Genomic DNA, 16,248 nt, shown 5'->3' with positions numbered 1-16,248 from the left:
GTTAGTATGTGATTCATACATGAAAACAGAATTGACGATTTAAGTGCGCAAAGAAACACAAACGTACCCTCTTGTGTTGTCGCCATGGCACAAAGTCATTCACCTTCCACATATCAGCCAGAGTTCACAAGGAAAACAGTCGCGGCATTTCCGAGGGCGGACGTAGCTTGAGGGTTGTCTTGAAGCTGGCTTGATTCCTCCCTGACTTGCTCAGTGAGCAGCGTGAAGATGTCGGTCTCATGACAGCTGTTTTGATGATTCATGTGAGTGCCTGCGTTGCTGCAATGAATTAGTATACTAAGGTGGATGCCCGCCCACCCACATTCCAAGTTGGAAATTAGTAGCTGCAGAGACTTGTCAATATAGTGGAACAGACTAGCGTGAAAGAAGAAAAAAAGAGTATGAGAATAGATTGGATGCCCACCCGCCCACGTTCCAGATTGAGTAGAAGAATAAATAGAAGGTATCTGGTGAGAATAAGTGGCAATGATAGATAGCAACATGGATGGCACAGAAGCCGAAATGGAATGTCGTATGATTATATGTCACCCACCCGCCCACGTTCCAAATTGCCTGATATGAAGAATTGTGGATATGAGTTGTGAAGATAGATTGGGCACTGGAGAAATAGAGAAGCTGGATCATGCTGAGAACAGCAGTATGTTTATATGCTGCCCACCCATCGACATTTCAGATTGCGTAAACTTATAGGTCATGGAGATAAATGGTAATGATGCGAGTGTCACGTTAAGTGGCAGATAAGTAGTTATGCTACATAGTAAATAGATAGGGGTCATAGGGTAGGCAGATTGGGGACAAGTTGACGAGGTTAGGTGGGTGTCATACGGTAGATAAATTGAGGGGGTAGATGGAAGACTCACCTTCGGACTTACCTGGGGAGAAGAGAGAAGGAAAAAAAAGGCCATCTCGAATTTAGGAAGCAGCCGGGCTGCGTATTTATATTCGTCGAACTTTTCTCAGCCTAAGACTAATGATCTGTTGACTTTGACAATCATGTGTGCCGATGCGGGTAGACTCTGCCTAGGCACACTGGCGCGGACACGAAAGTCAGAGCGCCAACCCTAAGCCTCGCGATGTTGCCCTAGCGCCGCCTATTACCAAACTTCTGTCATTACTTGTCCGCGACGCGACCCTATGCCACGGGTGATAGTGCCTCCGTCTGAGTGATGCTTGCATATCCCTTGTAGTCATTGCTCAGTGAGTCACCCGACTCCTGAGCAGCCGTCCGTGTCTCCACTTTGCCCGTAAAAGCATCTTGTTGGGAATGTGGTGGTACGGCTGTATGAAGAGCCTCTTGGCAACCCTCGCAGAAGTTGCGTGTGGGATCCTTGCGCTGTATTGTAAACCCGACAAGCAGTACGAGTACCGTCCATGCTGTATGCAGAAACGCAAAATCAGCAACGAGTACTGTGAAGAATAATGTGCCGCCGGACTTGATCCGAGGTACCTGGCAAAGGTAGTTGATGGAGAAGGTACTCTGCGTCGCGTTTAAGTCAGGCAGAGGCGTGGCGTTGGGATCAAATGAATCCTGCGCCAGGTTGGGGTCTGTGGTTACTCTCATGCCATCGCGGTGAGTCGGCCACGCCTCGAGCTCCGCGGTGTAGTTGGACGTCAGGTTGGCGAGCAAACTTGGGTCGACGAGCATGTTTGGTACGGCGGTCTGGTTGCGACCGAGATCTGTCAAGACCGAGAACCACATGGCCTTGCCTAGTATATCAACAGACGACCAGATTGATGGGTACGGAGTTCCGGTTCCTCCATCGCTCTGCATCAGCACTGGCAGACTCGAGTGGTTGCAGTAATTGCCATTCTCCACAAAACAGGAGACGTCAAAGAAATCTCGGCTCTCGACTTCGGCGGCGGTGCCGATGGTCGTGTTGGCGCTCCGTGTCAGGGTGATGACTGCATTATAGAGATCGTTCTCCACGATGCCGTCGGCGGCCAAGAGGTAGTTGCGCGCAAAAACCATCCAGTACATCTGCAGAAGGGACTCACCCCAGTACAGGCTGGGTTGTGCAGTATTGTTGCGGGCCAGAAAGCGAGGCACGGTCGGGTCGATGAGATTGTATGATGCAACGAGGTCGAAATATGTAGGACCACTCATCGAGTCGGTCGGTGACGTGTCGGTGTCGATGGAGCATGTTGCATATGCTTGGATGAGCACGCCAGCTTTGGAGACGGCAGATTGACGGGCGTTTTGAGTGTAGCGGCCGAGCACCTGAATATTGATCGAGTTTACGTCGCAATCCATGAGAGGCTGCTCATGGTACACAAGCGAGCCTAGGGTGACAGTCGTGCCGGCACGGTTGGCTCTCGAAACTTTCTGCAAGGTATAAGGGAACGCGCTGTTATTGGTAAAAGCGTCGGAATTGAGCGGAATCGTGGCATCGGCACAGGTTGCCTGTGCTTTACTGGTCATCCATGACGGCCATTTGCGATCGCCATACAAGTGCGGGTTCCGGACCGTGTCGTTTGGGGTATTGGACGATATGGCCACGAGCTCGTACCCTGTCGTTATAACATTGACAAACGAGATGACAGCCGTGACTATGACAAGCAGGGCAATAGCCACTGGTGTGAACCACCTGTAGGGATATTTCCGGGAGACAGTATACGAAAAGAAAGATTCAGACATCTTTGCTGTTGCAGATCCCGTCGTACGTTCCCAATGCTCTTTGACTTGTGAACAATCATGCTGACCACGAAGGTAGTGATATTCTCGCGCCCTTTTATTCTACCCGTTGTACAAGATAATCTCGCGGGGCGAAAAGTCTCTTACAGGGATAACGGGTTGCGAGGTCATCTGATGGGAAGTCCGAGCCACACTTTAAACTGCAGCCTTGGAAGGTGGCGCGCGAGCTAGAAAGCGGCTCTCGTCTAGACTCATCCTCCTATGCCGATCTGATATCTCATCTGCCCCTGCATGGCTCATGACTGACAGAAAGCCGTTACACCATTGGTACAATCTATTTTCGGCCCCCAAAACGGGGTGATGTTAGTGGAAATTTGATACCATGGTTGTGAACCAAGATCCTGTACCTGTGGAGAGCATGTAGGGGAACATCAAATGGTAGGAAAATTGATGGATTGTATAAATGTTTGCTCAAATGCAGAGGCACCTCTATCTACTATGAAAGAAGGGGTGCCTCAGCAACAATTCTATTTGAGCTGGCAATGCTGTGAGTGCCAAAGGCATTCACTGGTGATAGCTTCTTTTCTTGGTGACCAACGTGGTGTAAGCCTAATCATTTAGCTTCTTGCGTGACTCACTAGCTGGCCAGCTAGTGAGTCGAGCCAGTGAGTCGATGTCGATCCGTGCCTGGCAGCCCTGGCTTCCACACCCAAAATGGGACCTTTTATAGCAGCTGCCATAGGTAAGTACTTATAGGACATGACAATAGATACAGCTATACCTTTTCTAGCAGCTTGAGCAATGCTGCTGTTTTGACTATATTAAACTCAATCGCAGACACATGAGGGGGTGGATCCTTAATCTGACGAAGGCCAATATGCCATTTTTCTTGCCCAGCAGAGTGTTTTTTTCCCGCACGAAATGCTGAGTTACAGCACATTTTAAGCATAAATATAAACTACTGCGAGGCTTAATATATGGGTCAGCAGTATATACCCTATCAAGTTGTGCGAGCGAGTGACCTCTCGAGCGATCCGAGGCATTCGGGCTTCCATTCAGCCTACCGAGGCTTTAAAGTCGCTCGAACCAAAAGTGGGAGAATTTTGAATATGAATGAAAGATCACTGACGATGGTAGGTAGTACAGTAGACCTCAGGATGTGAAATGTGAAATACGGGTGGGTTCTGAGGTTGTGCAGCTATAAGCGTAGCTCACCCTTTCGATTTATTTCAGACAGAACAACAATGACAACTATCCTTCTCCCTTGTCTTGATTGCAAATTCTCTAGGCAGGTTTGAGTTCAATGACAGACGCTGTGAGCCAACTACCCTTCGCTATGCATTCGTCCAGGACTTGGTCTTGTCTCGATTCTATTCGATCGGAAATACTCTCGATGTCATCAGCATCCACCGCATCATCTGGCCATCCAACAGTTCGCAAACTAGGCGCGCAACGACTATAAGCCATGGCACATGAACAAAATGTTGGGTGTATATGTGCACTGTCCCGGCTGAAGATTTGGAAGGAGGGGTATTGGTCTTTTGCTTTGGGAATAGGACTGGGTGTAGCCCCGAGCGTGAAGACGTGATAGGTGGAGTATTCTAGCTGTACGCAGAACTTATCGCGTTTCGTGCCAAAACTATTTTTGTTTTCACAGTCGTTACTTACCAAGCAGCTGCTTAATATGCACATTACTGAGCGTAGGTCAATATGCTGACGAAACATATAACAAAATCAATGGGATTGGTTCAGCCCCTACACGTAGTTCCGCACTACCGGCGGGCAGAGATATCAGCTTATTCCTTAAGCGTACTCTACTATGCAACAAAAGAAGTAGATCATAGTTTCACCTCCACAATCGGTCCTTGATATTCCTTCCTGCCTTTCACGGCATACCATAGAACGGCAAATAGCACCGTGCCACCAAAAGTAAGGAGACTGAAGTTCATGGTCGCAGGTGTAACGGGGGTCACTGGGGGCCAGAAGGCCCAGAACCACAGCACAGCCAGGTATACACAGGCGAAAATGTTGTTTAGCACTCCAAGGACTCCAGGGATGCGCTATGGTCCCCACTGGATGAGGCCTGGCTCGACCTTTGAAGTGCGTGGGTTGTATGACTTGACACCGTCCTTCTGCAGCCGGCGGAACAGGAGCAGGCCGCAGCTGAGGAGGTATGACGAGTAGAGGCCGACTACGCTCAGATTGACAATGTTGTTGAACGCGACGCTCGACCCGAGCGTGATGAGTGAGAGCAGTACGGAGACTATCGTGGTGAAAGCGACGGTATAGATGGGGATGGATGTACGCTTATCGAGCTGTGAAGGGATATGTCTGGTCAATACCTCAATCCACACGCAGGCTCAGCGAGGAGAAAGGGGTCTCGTGCCTTGAGAATTGCTTCCAAAATGGAACTCCGCGGTCTCTTGAAAAGGACCAGACCATCCTGGACGACGATGCTAGGACACCCACAGTGCTGCACACGCTGAGGACCACCACTATCATGCCCATGATAGCCGCTCCGGCAGTCGAGCCGGTCCCAACCTGGAACACGTATAGGTATGGATATATATCCTAACGTGTCTACGGAGTCCAGAACATCATCGAGGTTCCCGAGACAAAAGAAGATAGGCGAGCAGCATTGCGAACCCCAGAATGCCGTTAACCAATACGCTGGTGTTGATGGCTCGTGGAACGACCCTGGATGCATTTCGAATCTCCTCGGACATCTAGTTTAAGCCGCTATGTTAGAATAAATAAGTCTAGTATCAAATCGAGTATGTCTTACATGGACGGCTGAGTCGGCACCTGCAGCAAAGTCAAGGTCAGTCAAGTTCTTCACTAAGACCCCTACATATGAACAGGCTTACCAATGAGGGCAGATACAGAGGCTGGTAGGCCAACCATGAAAGATAGACCATCTGTAGGCCACGCGCCCAGATTCACAAAAGTCGTGAAGATGAACGCGTCGCCGTGGGGGCCGAGTATCACCAGCGGTATCAGAATGGCGAAGAAGCCCAGAATGTGCAGGACCAAGATCAGTCCTTCGAAATGGGCGAGCGTCTTAGTGGCAACCGTGTTGATGAACACTGCGAAGCTCAGGATGACCCAACAGAAGAGCATGGCCTGGTACGGCTTGGGGACGTAACCTGGATTGCACATGATGATGACGCCCTCCAGAAGGGTCCCAATGAGATATGCGGCCGACGCAGTGACTGCTTGCCAGCCTATGAAAGTTATCCATCCTTACAGCCGGTTAGCCACACGGGGACGAAATTGATGCACAGGCCGTTTGCTTACCAGTGATGTAGCTCAAGAATCGCCTGGATGAATCGGGGGCTAACATGGCAACCCAACTATACACCTACATATCAGCAAGAATGACAGGGTGAAGGAGCCGACTTCAATCATTGCTTACTGATATTGACCACCGGCGGTTGGTGCCCTATTGGTGATATTACTTTAGTCAAGTTGATCAAACATAACAACAAGGGGCAGCGACTTACATCGATGCCAGTTCAGACAAGACCGCAAAAACAGACAATGTGCCGATCCATACTATGAGGTAGCCCCAGATGACGCCAGCTGGGCCGCCACTATATTTTGTTCGCGGTCGGAGGACAAGGGATGGTTAGTAGAGGACAACACACTTTTCAAGGCTGTTTGTCGAGACACTGCGTACTGTTTAGCTTTGTGTCAACATGATTTGGATTGTCCCCGCATGTACGAACATTAATATTCCCTCCCAAGTGATCAACACTGTGCAGGAGAAGCCCAGGATGGACGTAAAACCAAAGTTGCGCTATTCAATATCAGAAGACGATGCCATTGAGTCATACAGACAGACTTGCCTTTAATACGGGTTTCTTGCCCAGCGCAATCAGATCTTTATCATCTTTGCTGTATTCTTTGTCATCCACGGCCACAGTACTGGCGACTGGGTGCTGGAGCTCTATTTCCGACATTGCCTGCCAACGTGCGGTCCTTCTGGTTGATTAAGGGATTTCTGGCGCTGTTAGGCCTGTCGAACGGGGAGACTCTCGTTATGTCACTTGAATACCACGTGCAGGTGGGAACCAGCAGATAATGAAAGCTTTCTAGTTCCAGTTTGCACACCAAAGCTCATCCCTTCATGCGACACAGAGCCTTTTGCCTCGTTGAGCAGGTTATTTAGCTGGTATCAATGTGCCGAAATTCCGTTCGTACTTTGGCCCAGGAGTTATTGCGCCCGTTAGTGGCAGCATTTGCCCAGGTTACATTCACTACTGTATCGTCCCGCTGCATGTGTAGTCAAAGGATTCACATCCCCATGCCAACGACATAATGTGGTACAGTACTATGGTAGGTCGTAGTGTGCGATAGCGAGTGGGGGCCGGTAGTACATAGGTGGTGGTTGGCGGGGTGCTGTTTGCAAGCCGCCGTTGGGTGGGGTTCAATGGGACTTTGGGATGGAGGCTCCAGGAGGGGTGTACTATGGTACGAGAGGGAGTATCGGGTCCTCGCTCGCCGAATACGCATGCAAGTAGAATGCAGTTGGTCAAACCCCATGTATTATTATACCAAAAAATGACACTACATAAGCTGACATTATTCATTTCCAAGGTTGTCACCATTATCTCGGTCCTTGTCCTCTCAAAGATCTTCTCTAGCTCTTCTCGTTCACCAAACAGCTACTATTCTGCCTTGCTGAATCTAGCGCCACCGAATGAATCGCCATCATGACGACCGGATATGCTACTTTCAAGGTGGACGGTCTCTCTGAGCCCTGCCAGACTTGGTACAAGGTTTTTGGGGATCTAACCAAACCCGCAACTCCCTTGATTATACTCCACGGCGGACCAGGTGCATGCCATGACTATCTGCTCCCTCTGGCTGATCTCGCATCTTCGATGCCAGTCATCTTCTACGATCAGATTGGAAACGGGCTGTCAACACATTTGGCCGATAAATCTGGTGATGAGGGTTTCTGGACAGTTGACTTGTTTAGCAAGGAGCTTGACAACCTCATCTCTCATCTAGGCCTGAAAGGCCGGCCCATCAACATCTATGGCCATTCATGGGGTGGTATGCTAGCTGCGGTATGGGCAGCTGCATTGCCGAGTCCGTCTAACCTCCATCGTCTGGTTATCTCCAATAGCTTAGCAAGCATGGATGTATGGCGAGAAGCGATGACAGCCTTGCGAAAGCAGCTGCCTGATGATGTCCAGGCTGTTCTGGATCGCGCTGAAGAGACCAAGGAGTTCGAGACCCCTGAGTATGAGGCGGCTGTCGAAGTCTTCTACAAGAGGCACCTGAGCCTTGCCAGACCATGGCCAGCGCCAGAAGTCCAAGCTGCACTCGAGTGGTTTGCAAAGGACCCTACTACGTACGGTACAATGTAAGCTTCTTCTGTTTTCTTAGCTCTTCGCTTTCTTCCTGCAGACAACAAGTTAACTATGAGCAAAGGTATGGGCCAAGCGAGCTCTACATTTCAGGCTCGCTTCGCGATTGGACTTGTATCCCGGATCTACCCAATATCAAAGTTAAAACGTTGCTTATCAATGGGACGGAAGACGAGGCTCAAGACGTGGCAATGCAACCATTCTTCGACCATATCGAGAAGGTGAAGTGGATTACACTGGATAATGCGGCGCACTTTTCCCATGTTGACCAGCGGGAGAAGTACATAAAAGTTTTGGGGCCCTTCCTTGAAGAATAAGCAATGGACAATGAGCATCATGCCATGGATTTCCTAGATAGGATAAGTCATTTGCCACCTCGTATCATTGGAGGCTGACCACAGCATTATATATGCAGTGACGGTATTACTCTGCTACTGTAGCCTGAAGGTCTCAGCTCAAGTGGCGAACATAGCCTCACATGGCTCCTCCTGAGACCTGAAACTGTGTGAAGGAATTCTACACTGGTCTCAACCGCACGTACCTAGTGCTGTTCCATCGCGTACGCACGCCAGTGAGGTGACCATCCTAGCAGCAGATACAGAACAGGATCGCTGTACTGGTTGGCTGCAAATTTTTCTACTATGACTAGAACGTTGCGATAGAAACCCGTAGCTGGACTCTGTGGCAAGATCCAAGCCTGACGCATGCACTCGAGAGATGCAATATTTTTGATAATTACCTGCGACCAATGCAAGGCTTGAGACTATCCACAAGAGTAAACCTATTCAAGATAAGAAAGGAATATAACAAAAGAATACTTTATAAAGAATATAGGATTCAAGACGATATTCTTAGATTTTATCAAATAATAATTCATAAGTTAATGTTAGTAAAGATCGTGTCAATTTTGAGGCAGTAATTGTTTATTATTCATGTCATAAACTATTCATGTTAATAAACTGCCAAGCGGCCGCGCTTTTGCTGAGTACAAATCTAGCTCCTTTACATACGGTGGGGTTGTGCAGGGGATAGCCCTGTAATGCTCCACGCACCAGTATTGCATAGATGAGTCGTGGCATGCTTTGGTGCTGACTCCTTTCTTACCACAAGCAGGACAAGGTAGTACCAGAACAACAAATAGTCAAGCCTGCTGATCGTCCCGTCATGCCTGAGACAGAACAGAAGCCACAGTCGTCAGATGACACCTTTCTCCGCGAATCGTACGGTCGGCTTCGGCAGACCGTTGACTCTCGGCTGCGGGACGATCGAGTTTTGCCCAAGCCTGTCGATTACGAAGCGGCACGACGAAGTCTTGTTCAGGGTTTCCCGCAAGGACATGGCATAGGGCGTGATGCAACGCTGAACCACCTTCTGAACGATGTGGTCCCTGGGCTCAACGGCCAGAACCTCTCTGGGCGGTACTATGGCTTCGTCACTGGCTCCAGTCTTCCGATCGCCGAGGTCGCCGACAACATCGTCTCAGCACTCGACCAGAACGTGCAGGTTCACCTTCCCGGGCAGAGCATCTCTACTGAGGTAGAAAATGCCGCTTTGGAGATCCTCATTGGCCTCTTGCGCCTCGGCCCTCCACAGAGCTGGCCGGGGCGGACCATCACGACTGGTGCCACGGCGAGCAACATCCTGGGCTTAGCTTGCGGGAGGGAGGCGGTCATACGAAGACGCAACCCCACGGGACGAGGAGTCTCGGAGTTGGGTCTTTTGGCTGCTTGTCGAGAGGCGGGCATCCAGGAGATTCAAGTTCTGACGAGTATGGGTCATAGCTCGCTCTCCAAGGCGGCGAGCGTGGTGGGCCTGGGGTGTTCAGCTGTCAAAGAGCTGCGGTTCAGCGAGGAGGAGCCGTGGAGACTTGATATGCGTGCAGTGGAGCAGGAGCTCCAGCGAGAGGGAGTGGCATCCATCATTGCCGTCAGTGCTGGAGAGGTTAATACCGGACGGTTTGCAACCTGTGGTCAGGGCGACATGATAAAGCTCAGAGAGCTGGCCGACAAGTTCAAAGCATGGATACATGTCGATGGTGGTATGTCACCATCTTGACAATCTATGCAATTCCAAACGTTTAAACAAGCTGACGGACTCTACCCAGCATTCGGCCTCCTCGCCAGGATCCTTCCACAAGAAGACCCACAATATCAGCATCAGATCAGCGGTGTTGAAGGTCTCGAGCTCGCCGACAGCATCACAGGAGACGGGCACAAATTGTTCAATGTGCCCTACGACGCAGGCTTTTTCTTCTGTCGTGATGCTACTATCCAGGAGCAAGTCTTTCAGAACCCCAATGCCGCATACCTCACATCATCCACGCCGTCCTCCGCCCACCAGAGCATACAGAGTCCCCTCAACATAGGCCTGGAAAACTCACGCAGATTTCGTGCCCTTCCACTGTACGCCGTCCTGCTCAGCGAGGGAAGGGACGGCTTGCAGAAGATAATCTGCCGGATGATCGAACTAGGCAGGAAAGTTGCAGCTTTCATCGAGAGCCATCAGCATTACGAGCTACTCCCAACCGATGCCGGGCTGAAATGCACGTGGATGGTTGTCCTGTTCCGTGATCGGAGGCCCGAGTACAACAACGTGCTGACGGAGAGGATCAACCGGACGCGCGAGTTGTATGTCAGTGGGACCAGCTGGGCAGGCCAGAAGGCTACACGGATTGCTGTAAGCAGCTGGCGGGTCGATGTCGAAAAAGACGTCCCCATCGTGGTAGGGGTGTTGGATCGATTGTCTAGAACGCCACCTGATGAGGTCAAATAATTGTAAGTAAGTAAATGAAGTCAACCGCAATAGGAATAAGACGTCGATTTCAGCATTAAATATATGAAGCCACACCTGAACTCGTGTACCTTGAAGAAAGAAAAAAGTATGGTCTGTATATACGAGAGACTGTCTTGATCATTACCAACACTTTACACAAATTATGGAGTCAAGTGAATACAAGTGAGTATAAGGGTTACTCCAAGTCTGTTGCCACAAGTCCCTATTCATTTTCCTTTCTCCCCAAGCCAATCGAGAGTTGAGATTCTCATCCTTCGACGGCCACACATAGCACCTTTATTATCGTGTGAATCAGTAAATGATAAATCGATGCCGAGCGCCGAGATCCACTCTCTACTTATTTAATTAGCGCCTGAGAGATCTTGCTCATAGCAGTGCTAAATTTGCAGGATCTCGGCAACAAGTGGAGTCATTGCCGTGTTCAATGATCTCCCCAGCTGGTCCAGCATTTTTTCCAACTCAAGGCTGACGCAGCGCGCAGATGCGCAAGGCTTCGCGCAACATATGATGAAAGCACGACTGACTGTGTAGCCAGCCACGACCAAGACAACCCACCACAAAAGCTCTGCAACCAACTCATAATTACAACAACTCCCCTCTCATATTCTCTATTCTATTATCACTTTTGCGTCCCAGACAGCAACAAAGCAACAGCCTCTCCTTGATAAAATATCTCCTGCCACAAGCCCACCATGAGCGACTTATCCTTCCGCAAAGCAACACCATCCGATGTGCCATCGCTGCTCAAGCTCGTCCAATCTGCATACCGCGGCGAGGCCAGCAGGGAAGGCTGGACCACCGAGGCTGATCTCGTGGTAGACGACCGCATCGATGAACCAGGCCTGCTCGCCAAGATCAACCAGCCCCACGGAAGAGTCCTGATTACTTTTGCGGCGGCTTCCTCGCCCGCGGGCTCTGAGCCCTTGGCGTGTTGCGAGGTCACTGCTCTCGAGGGGTCGAGCGAATCAGCGACGCTGGGCCTCTTCGCTGTGAATCCGAAATTGCAGAACGGAGGAATCGGTCGCAGGGTGCTCGCGGAGGCGGAGAGGTGTGCGAGGGACGAGATGGGCATCACGGCCATGGAGATGAATGTTGTCTGGTCGAGGGCTGAGTTGCTGGCGTGGTATGAGAGGCGAGGCTACAAGGTGGTCGAGGGCGAGACGCGCCCGTTCCCGTATGATCACCTGCCGAATGGAAGGGCTGGAGCGTTAAGACAAGACTTGTATTTCAAAGTTTTGAGGAAGCAGTTGGTTTGAGATTTGTATTCGGCTCTCACCGTCCCAGCTCCTCGACTGTTTTCCCTGTCTTTTACTTCTTATAGACTCATGAGCAATGAAGTAGAGGTCCGTACTTGAATTTACAAGTGATGACGATGGTCCATCCTGATGTGCTCTCCCATAATCCCATCTCGTTCTGTCGTCGAAAGGTCAACTCCTCGGCACGTGTTGATGCCGCCACGTTTCTGGGGACGGTGTTTGCCTCCACTTTGACATCACGCACTGGTCCGCCTGTACTCTTGGTGTCGGATAATATCGGGCGTGGTATAGCTTCGAATTCTGCAGCTAGACGACGAGCCACGTGATGGGCTCGAGCCGAGTCTTTCCACCATAACAGGCCCTGCACTTCCTCTTTGTCACCACGGTTTAACTCATGTTCCTGATTTGAACCAATTTGGTAGTCATGCGCTGCCTGTGTGGGGCTCTTTTCTTCGGTATTCACCAGGTAGCAGCGGTGGTGGACTACCCTCGATTCTTTGACGTAGACATTATCTTCCCGCCTCAGATCCATGCCGGCGAGTGCCCAGCCATGTGGGAAGGGGACAGCCTCCTCAGGCGCAAGATACAACTCGGACGTATTTTCTCCTCGGGCTAAGCTCTTCCCTCGGCTCATCGGACGGTGTTTGCAGACATCATCCAGGAACTCTTTGACAAGCACGATCATGTCCTGTACCAGGTCTTCATCCTCCTGCATTGCGCGCCTCAACTGTGATCCGTGAGCTTCGATGATCTGTTGAGAGGTTCGGTCGACTGCTTGAGCAAGACTCGCGTCCCTTATGGATGGTGACGTCGAGGTAGCGACGAAGGGTCCTGAGAACTGAGTCGGACTTGTCGTAGTGTAAGGTGGAGGAGGCTCTAAGGTCTGACGGATTCGTCTGGATGCGCTTCCATATCGTTCGCACGACATTGTACATGAAGTTCCTTTTTTCCACCCCAGAGATAAGCCTTGTTGCACGCGACCGATAAGCGCCAGCTTGGAGATCACAAAGATATCTCCTGTGCGCGCGGCGGCGCGACAGGTTTCTTATAGTAAAGGGATCTTGGCAGATGGCTTAGGGTATAGACGTCACTTGTGTGGTCCATGTGTCGATAGCTCCAGCCGGATCTCTAGTAGTCCACTGGCCTCGTCATCAGCGCATGCTTCAGCACTCAAGTAGGTTAAGATGATCTTAGAGCGGGCTCTATATGTTTTAGACTCGCCAACGTATATTTTAGGAGAATATTCGAGCCATGTGATCGAGTTTAAGTACACCTGGAGCTCCCTTAGGTCGTTTCGAGGATTCAGATATGTTGAGAAGCTCAGAGTATTCGTTGCTTAGTGCGCTGCCCATTTGTCTCGTTAGAAAATGCTTGAGCTTTGTGACACCTTCTAAGTGAACTAGAGCAAGAAGAGACGAATTAAAACATGAGAAACGCGCGAAGAGCTGCCAGGTGATAGCTTTGATGAATGGCGAAGGTAGTGGCTGAAAGCCGTGTTTAGACTCGTAGCCCACTACCAGTATGACGCACCGGCCAGAAGATATTTGCATTTTCTGCCTACTTTGCACTGATATTCATGGAGAATGCAGCCAGAGAGACGCTCGCTGGCTGTGAATTGCTGGTACGTCGTTCTTCTTCTTCTCTGTCTCTATACGTGCTTGCCCCTTCTCATATGAAATGCTACTGGACTTAGTATAGCGTACCGAGCCTACCGATACGAAATGTTTCTTCGGGTACTTATATAAGAGGGCCGCTTCGTTCCTGGCTTTCCAGCCTTGGCAGGGTATGTAAGGGGCCACTTTACCATCAACGAGCTCCTCCTTACGATTGTCAACATTACCTAGTACGCACGTCAGGATACATTCATTTACGTCGAAGAACTCCATGTCGAGATTTGCTAATACAGGTCAACCTCATGCCGCCCTTTTACAAAATCTCGGCACCGAATGAGTACCTCGCCATCACTGGCGTAGGGATCAGTACTGTCCGAATATGCAAGTCGGCCGTCATATGGCCACTTCAAAGATACATCCGCTTCAGGTAATATGCAAGCTGCTTGCAAGTCCCCCTTCTACTCATCTCCGGCATGTTGACATCCGGCCTTTACCTCAGCGTGCAACCTCACGACTATGCCATTGATCTCCAGGCCATGACCAAAGAGAAGTTGCAGTTCCTCCTCCCTGTCGTGTTCACAGTCGGGCCCGATGTCGATGCCAGGGGCGCAAATTCGTCGGGCTCTCGAAATGTACAGAGTCAAGTCAACGGCGAAGCCCAGGAAGACTATGTCCGCGATGATTCTTTGATGAAATATGCGATGCTGCTAACGAGTGGTAGCTCAAGGACATCTGATCAGAAGACCAACTCATTCCTGCAAAACATCATCAAGGGTATCATCGAAGGCGAGACTCGTGTGCTCGTGTCGTCCATGACCATGGAAGAGATATTCACGGAGCGTGAGGAGTTTAGTACGTGCGTTGATCTTTCATGTTGTGAGAAATAAAGATATTACTAACTGACAGGTCGCAGAGCGCCGAATCTTCCGAAACATCCAAAGCGAGCTGGACCAGTTCGGCCTGAAAATCTATAACGCGAACGTCAAGGAGCTGCGTGATGCCCCCGAGAGCAACTACTTCGAGTCCCTGGCGCGCAAGGCCCACGAGGGCGCTACAAACCAGGCCCGCGTCGACGTAGCCGAGGCACAGCTGCTCGGCAACGTCGGCGAGGCGAAGCGCAAAGGCGAGCAGGAGCGAGAGATTGCCAAGATCAACGCCGAGACGGCGGTGCAGAAGACGGAGCGGGACAGCGACAGAGCAGCCGCCGAAGCCAAACTCGCCACGCGCAAGACCGTCCTCAGCCAGAACGTTGACATCGCCAAGATCGTGGCCGCACGCGCCACTGAGTCCAGAGACGAGGAGCTCAAGCGCGAGGTGGGGGTCAAGCGTGCCGCTGCCGAGATGGAGCGCCTGCGCGCCCATGATGTCGTCAAGGCCACGATTGCCCGCGAGGCAAAGCAGCAGGCGGCCGATGCGAAGGCGTATGAGACCCAGGCTGCGGCCAAGGCAAGCGCAGACGCCCGCGTGTACGAGACAGAAGCCGAGGCCAAGGCCGCCAACCAGTCTGCGGATGCCCAGGCGTACGAGACGCGGACGGGTGCCGAGGCCAAGGCGTATCAGATGCAGGTCGACGCCAAGGCGGGCGCTGACGCCCGAGCGTACAAGCTGGAGACGGAGGCGCATGCAGAGCTCGAGGCGGCCAAGCAGACTGCAGATGCCGAGGCGTGCAAGACGAAGACGGGTGCAGACGCTGCTAATTATGCAGCCAACAAGAGCGCCGACGCCGGTGCGTACAAGACGCTGGCAGAGGCCAAGGCAGGTCTCGAGGCCGCCAAGCAGACTGCGGATGCCAATGCATATAGAACGCGGTGTGACGCTGATGCTGGCAACTATGCCTCCATCAAAGAGGCCGAGGCTCAATCGCAGAGCCTGCTGAAGGAAGCAGAGGGTATGGCCGCGATGGCCACTGCGTACGGCAGGATGGCTGACGCCTTGGGCGGGCCTCCTGGTCTTCTGCAGTACTTGATGATCAAGGATGGCACCTATATCGAGCTTGCCAATGCCAACGCCAACGCCATCCGCGGGCTCCAGCCCAAGATCTCCGTTTGGACCACTGGCGCACGGGGTCGCGAGGGTGGCTCGTCGAGTAGTACGGAGACTATGCGCGGTGAGCTGATTCTTGAGGTACGCACCAACTGCGGAATCTGAATACTAATCAACTTCATGACCAGATATATATCAAATGCTTCCTCCCCTCATGACGACTATCAATGAGCAGACGGGCATCACTCTTCCAGAGTGGCAATTTGGCCGGATACACGAACAGATGGCAGATGTTGAGAAGAACAAGCAGATTGCAAAGTTGGACTCTGAGGAATAAGGTCGGGTGTTGATGAGGCTTGAATTGATTGTTTGCAGCATCTGAGTTGTCAGTTCATTTATGCTTGATTTCTGGCGCTTGTGGGATCCAAGTGCCCTCTGAGGGTGGTTTGCACCATGGACAGTCTTTGGGAAGTTATCCCCATGTGCAAGAGAAGCTGGGCAGGCTGCTAAGTGATGGCGATGTCTAGGAGTGCACTCAGGAAAGCACATGAGTAGTAGTACACATGGGACAA

The 16,248-nt window shown here is 51.1% G+C and overlaps 6 protein-coding genes across 6 annotated transcripts; 4 read left to right on the top strand and 2 right to left on the bottom strand.

Annotated features, from left to right (window-relative positions):
* Positions 1-1,153: 1,153 nt before the first annotated feature.
* Positions 1,154-2,656, bottom strand: M406DRAFT_68152 (uncharacterized protein; the record flags this gene model as incomplete). The annotated part of the gene is made up of 1 exon (XM_040925148.1): positions 1,154-2,656. One exon carries the CDS (start codon positions 2,654-2,656, stop codon positions 1,154-1,156), a length of 1,503 nt encoding a protein of 500 aa, XP_040776694.1.
* Positions 2,657-4,491: 1,835 nt separating this feature from the next.
* M406DRAFT_339099 (amino acid transporter) lies at positions 4,492-6,615 on the bottom strand (the record flags this gene model as incomplete). The annotated part of the gene is made up of 12 exons (XM_040921419.1): positions 4,492-4,713; positions 4,777-4,968; positions 5,066-5,194; positions 5,230-5,233; positions 5,270-5,379; positions 5,439-5,458; positions 5,521-5,895; positions 5,951-6,006; positions 6,069-6,095; positions 6,157-6,246; positions 6,382-6,452; positions 6,511-6,615. 12 exons carry the CDS (start codon positions 6,613-6,615, stop codon positions 4,492-4,494), a joined length of 1,401 nt encoding a protein of 466 aa, XP_040776693.1.
* Positions 6,616-7,295: 680 nt separating this feature from the next.
* M406DRAFT_289961 (proline-specific peptidase) lies at positions 7,296-8,348 on the top strand (the record flags this gene model as incomplete). The annotated part of the gene is made up of 2 exons (XM_040918881.1): positions 7,296-8,027; positions 8,096-8,348. Exons 1-2 carry the CDS (start codon positions 7,369-7,371, stop codon positions 8,346-8,348), a joined length of 912 nt encoding a protein of 303 aa, XP_040776692.1. The 5' UTR covers positions 7,296-7,368.
* Positions 8,349-9,195: 847 nt separating this feature from the next.
* On the top strand, positions 9,196-10,857 carry M406DRAFT_345986 (PLP-dependent transferase; the record flags this gene model as incomplete). Its single annotated transcript, XM_040922134.1, has 3 exons — positions 9,196-9,300; positions 9,352-10,069; positions 10,136-10,857. The coding sequence occupies 3 exons, from the start codon at positions 9,196-9,198 to the stop codon at positions 10,801-10,803; spliced, it is 1,491 nt and encodes a 496-aa protein (XP_040776691.1). The 3' UTR covers positions 10,804-10,857.
* A 659-nt stretch (positions 10,858-11,516) lies between these two features.
* Positions 11,517-12,183, top strand: M406DRAFT_289956 (acyl-CoA N-acyltransferase; the record flags this gene model as incomplete). The annotated part of the gene is made up of 1 exon (XM_040918880.1): positions 11,517-12,183. The coding sequence occupies one exon, from the start codon at positions 11,517-11,519 to the stop codon at positions 12,078-12,080; it is 564 nt and encodes a 187-aa protein (XP_040776690.1). The 3' UTR covers positions 12,081-12,183.
* Positions 12,184-13,995: 1,812 nt separating this feature from the next.
* Positions 13,996-16,013, top strand: M406DRAFT_38046 (uncharacterized protein; the record flags this gene model as incomplete). Its single annotated transcript, XM_040924046.1, has 5 exons — positions 13,996-14,120; positions 14,193-14,545; positions 14,607-15,157; positions 15,461-15,800; positions 15,865-16,013. The coding sequence occupies 5 exons, from the start codon at positions 13,996-13,998 to the stop codon at positions 16,011-16,013; spliced, it is 1,518 nt and encodes a 505-aa protein (XP_040777585.1).
* Positions 16,014-16,248: the final 235 nt, after the last annotated feature.

Source organism: Cryphonectria parasitica (assembly GCF_011745365.1).
Source record: "Cryphonectria parasitica EP155 unplaced genomic scaffold M406scaffold_4, whole genome shotgun sequence".
In the NCBI taxonomy this organism is placed as follows: domain Eukaryota; kingdom Fungi; phylum Ascomycota; class Sordariomycetes; order Diaporthales; family Cryphonectriaceae; genus Cryphonectria; species Cryphonectria parasitica.
Note: the sequence above shows the minus strand (reverse complement) of the source record. Positions and strands in the feature narration are given on the sequence as shown.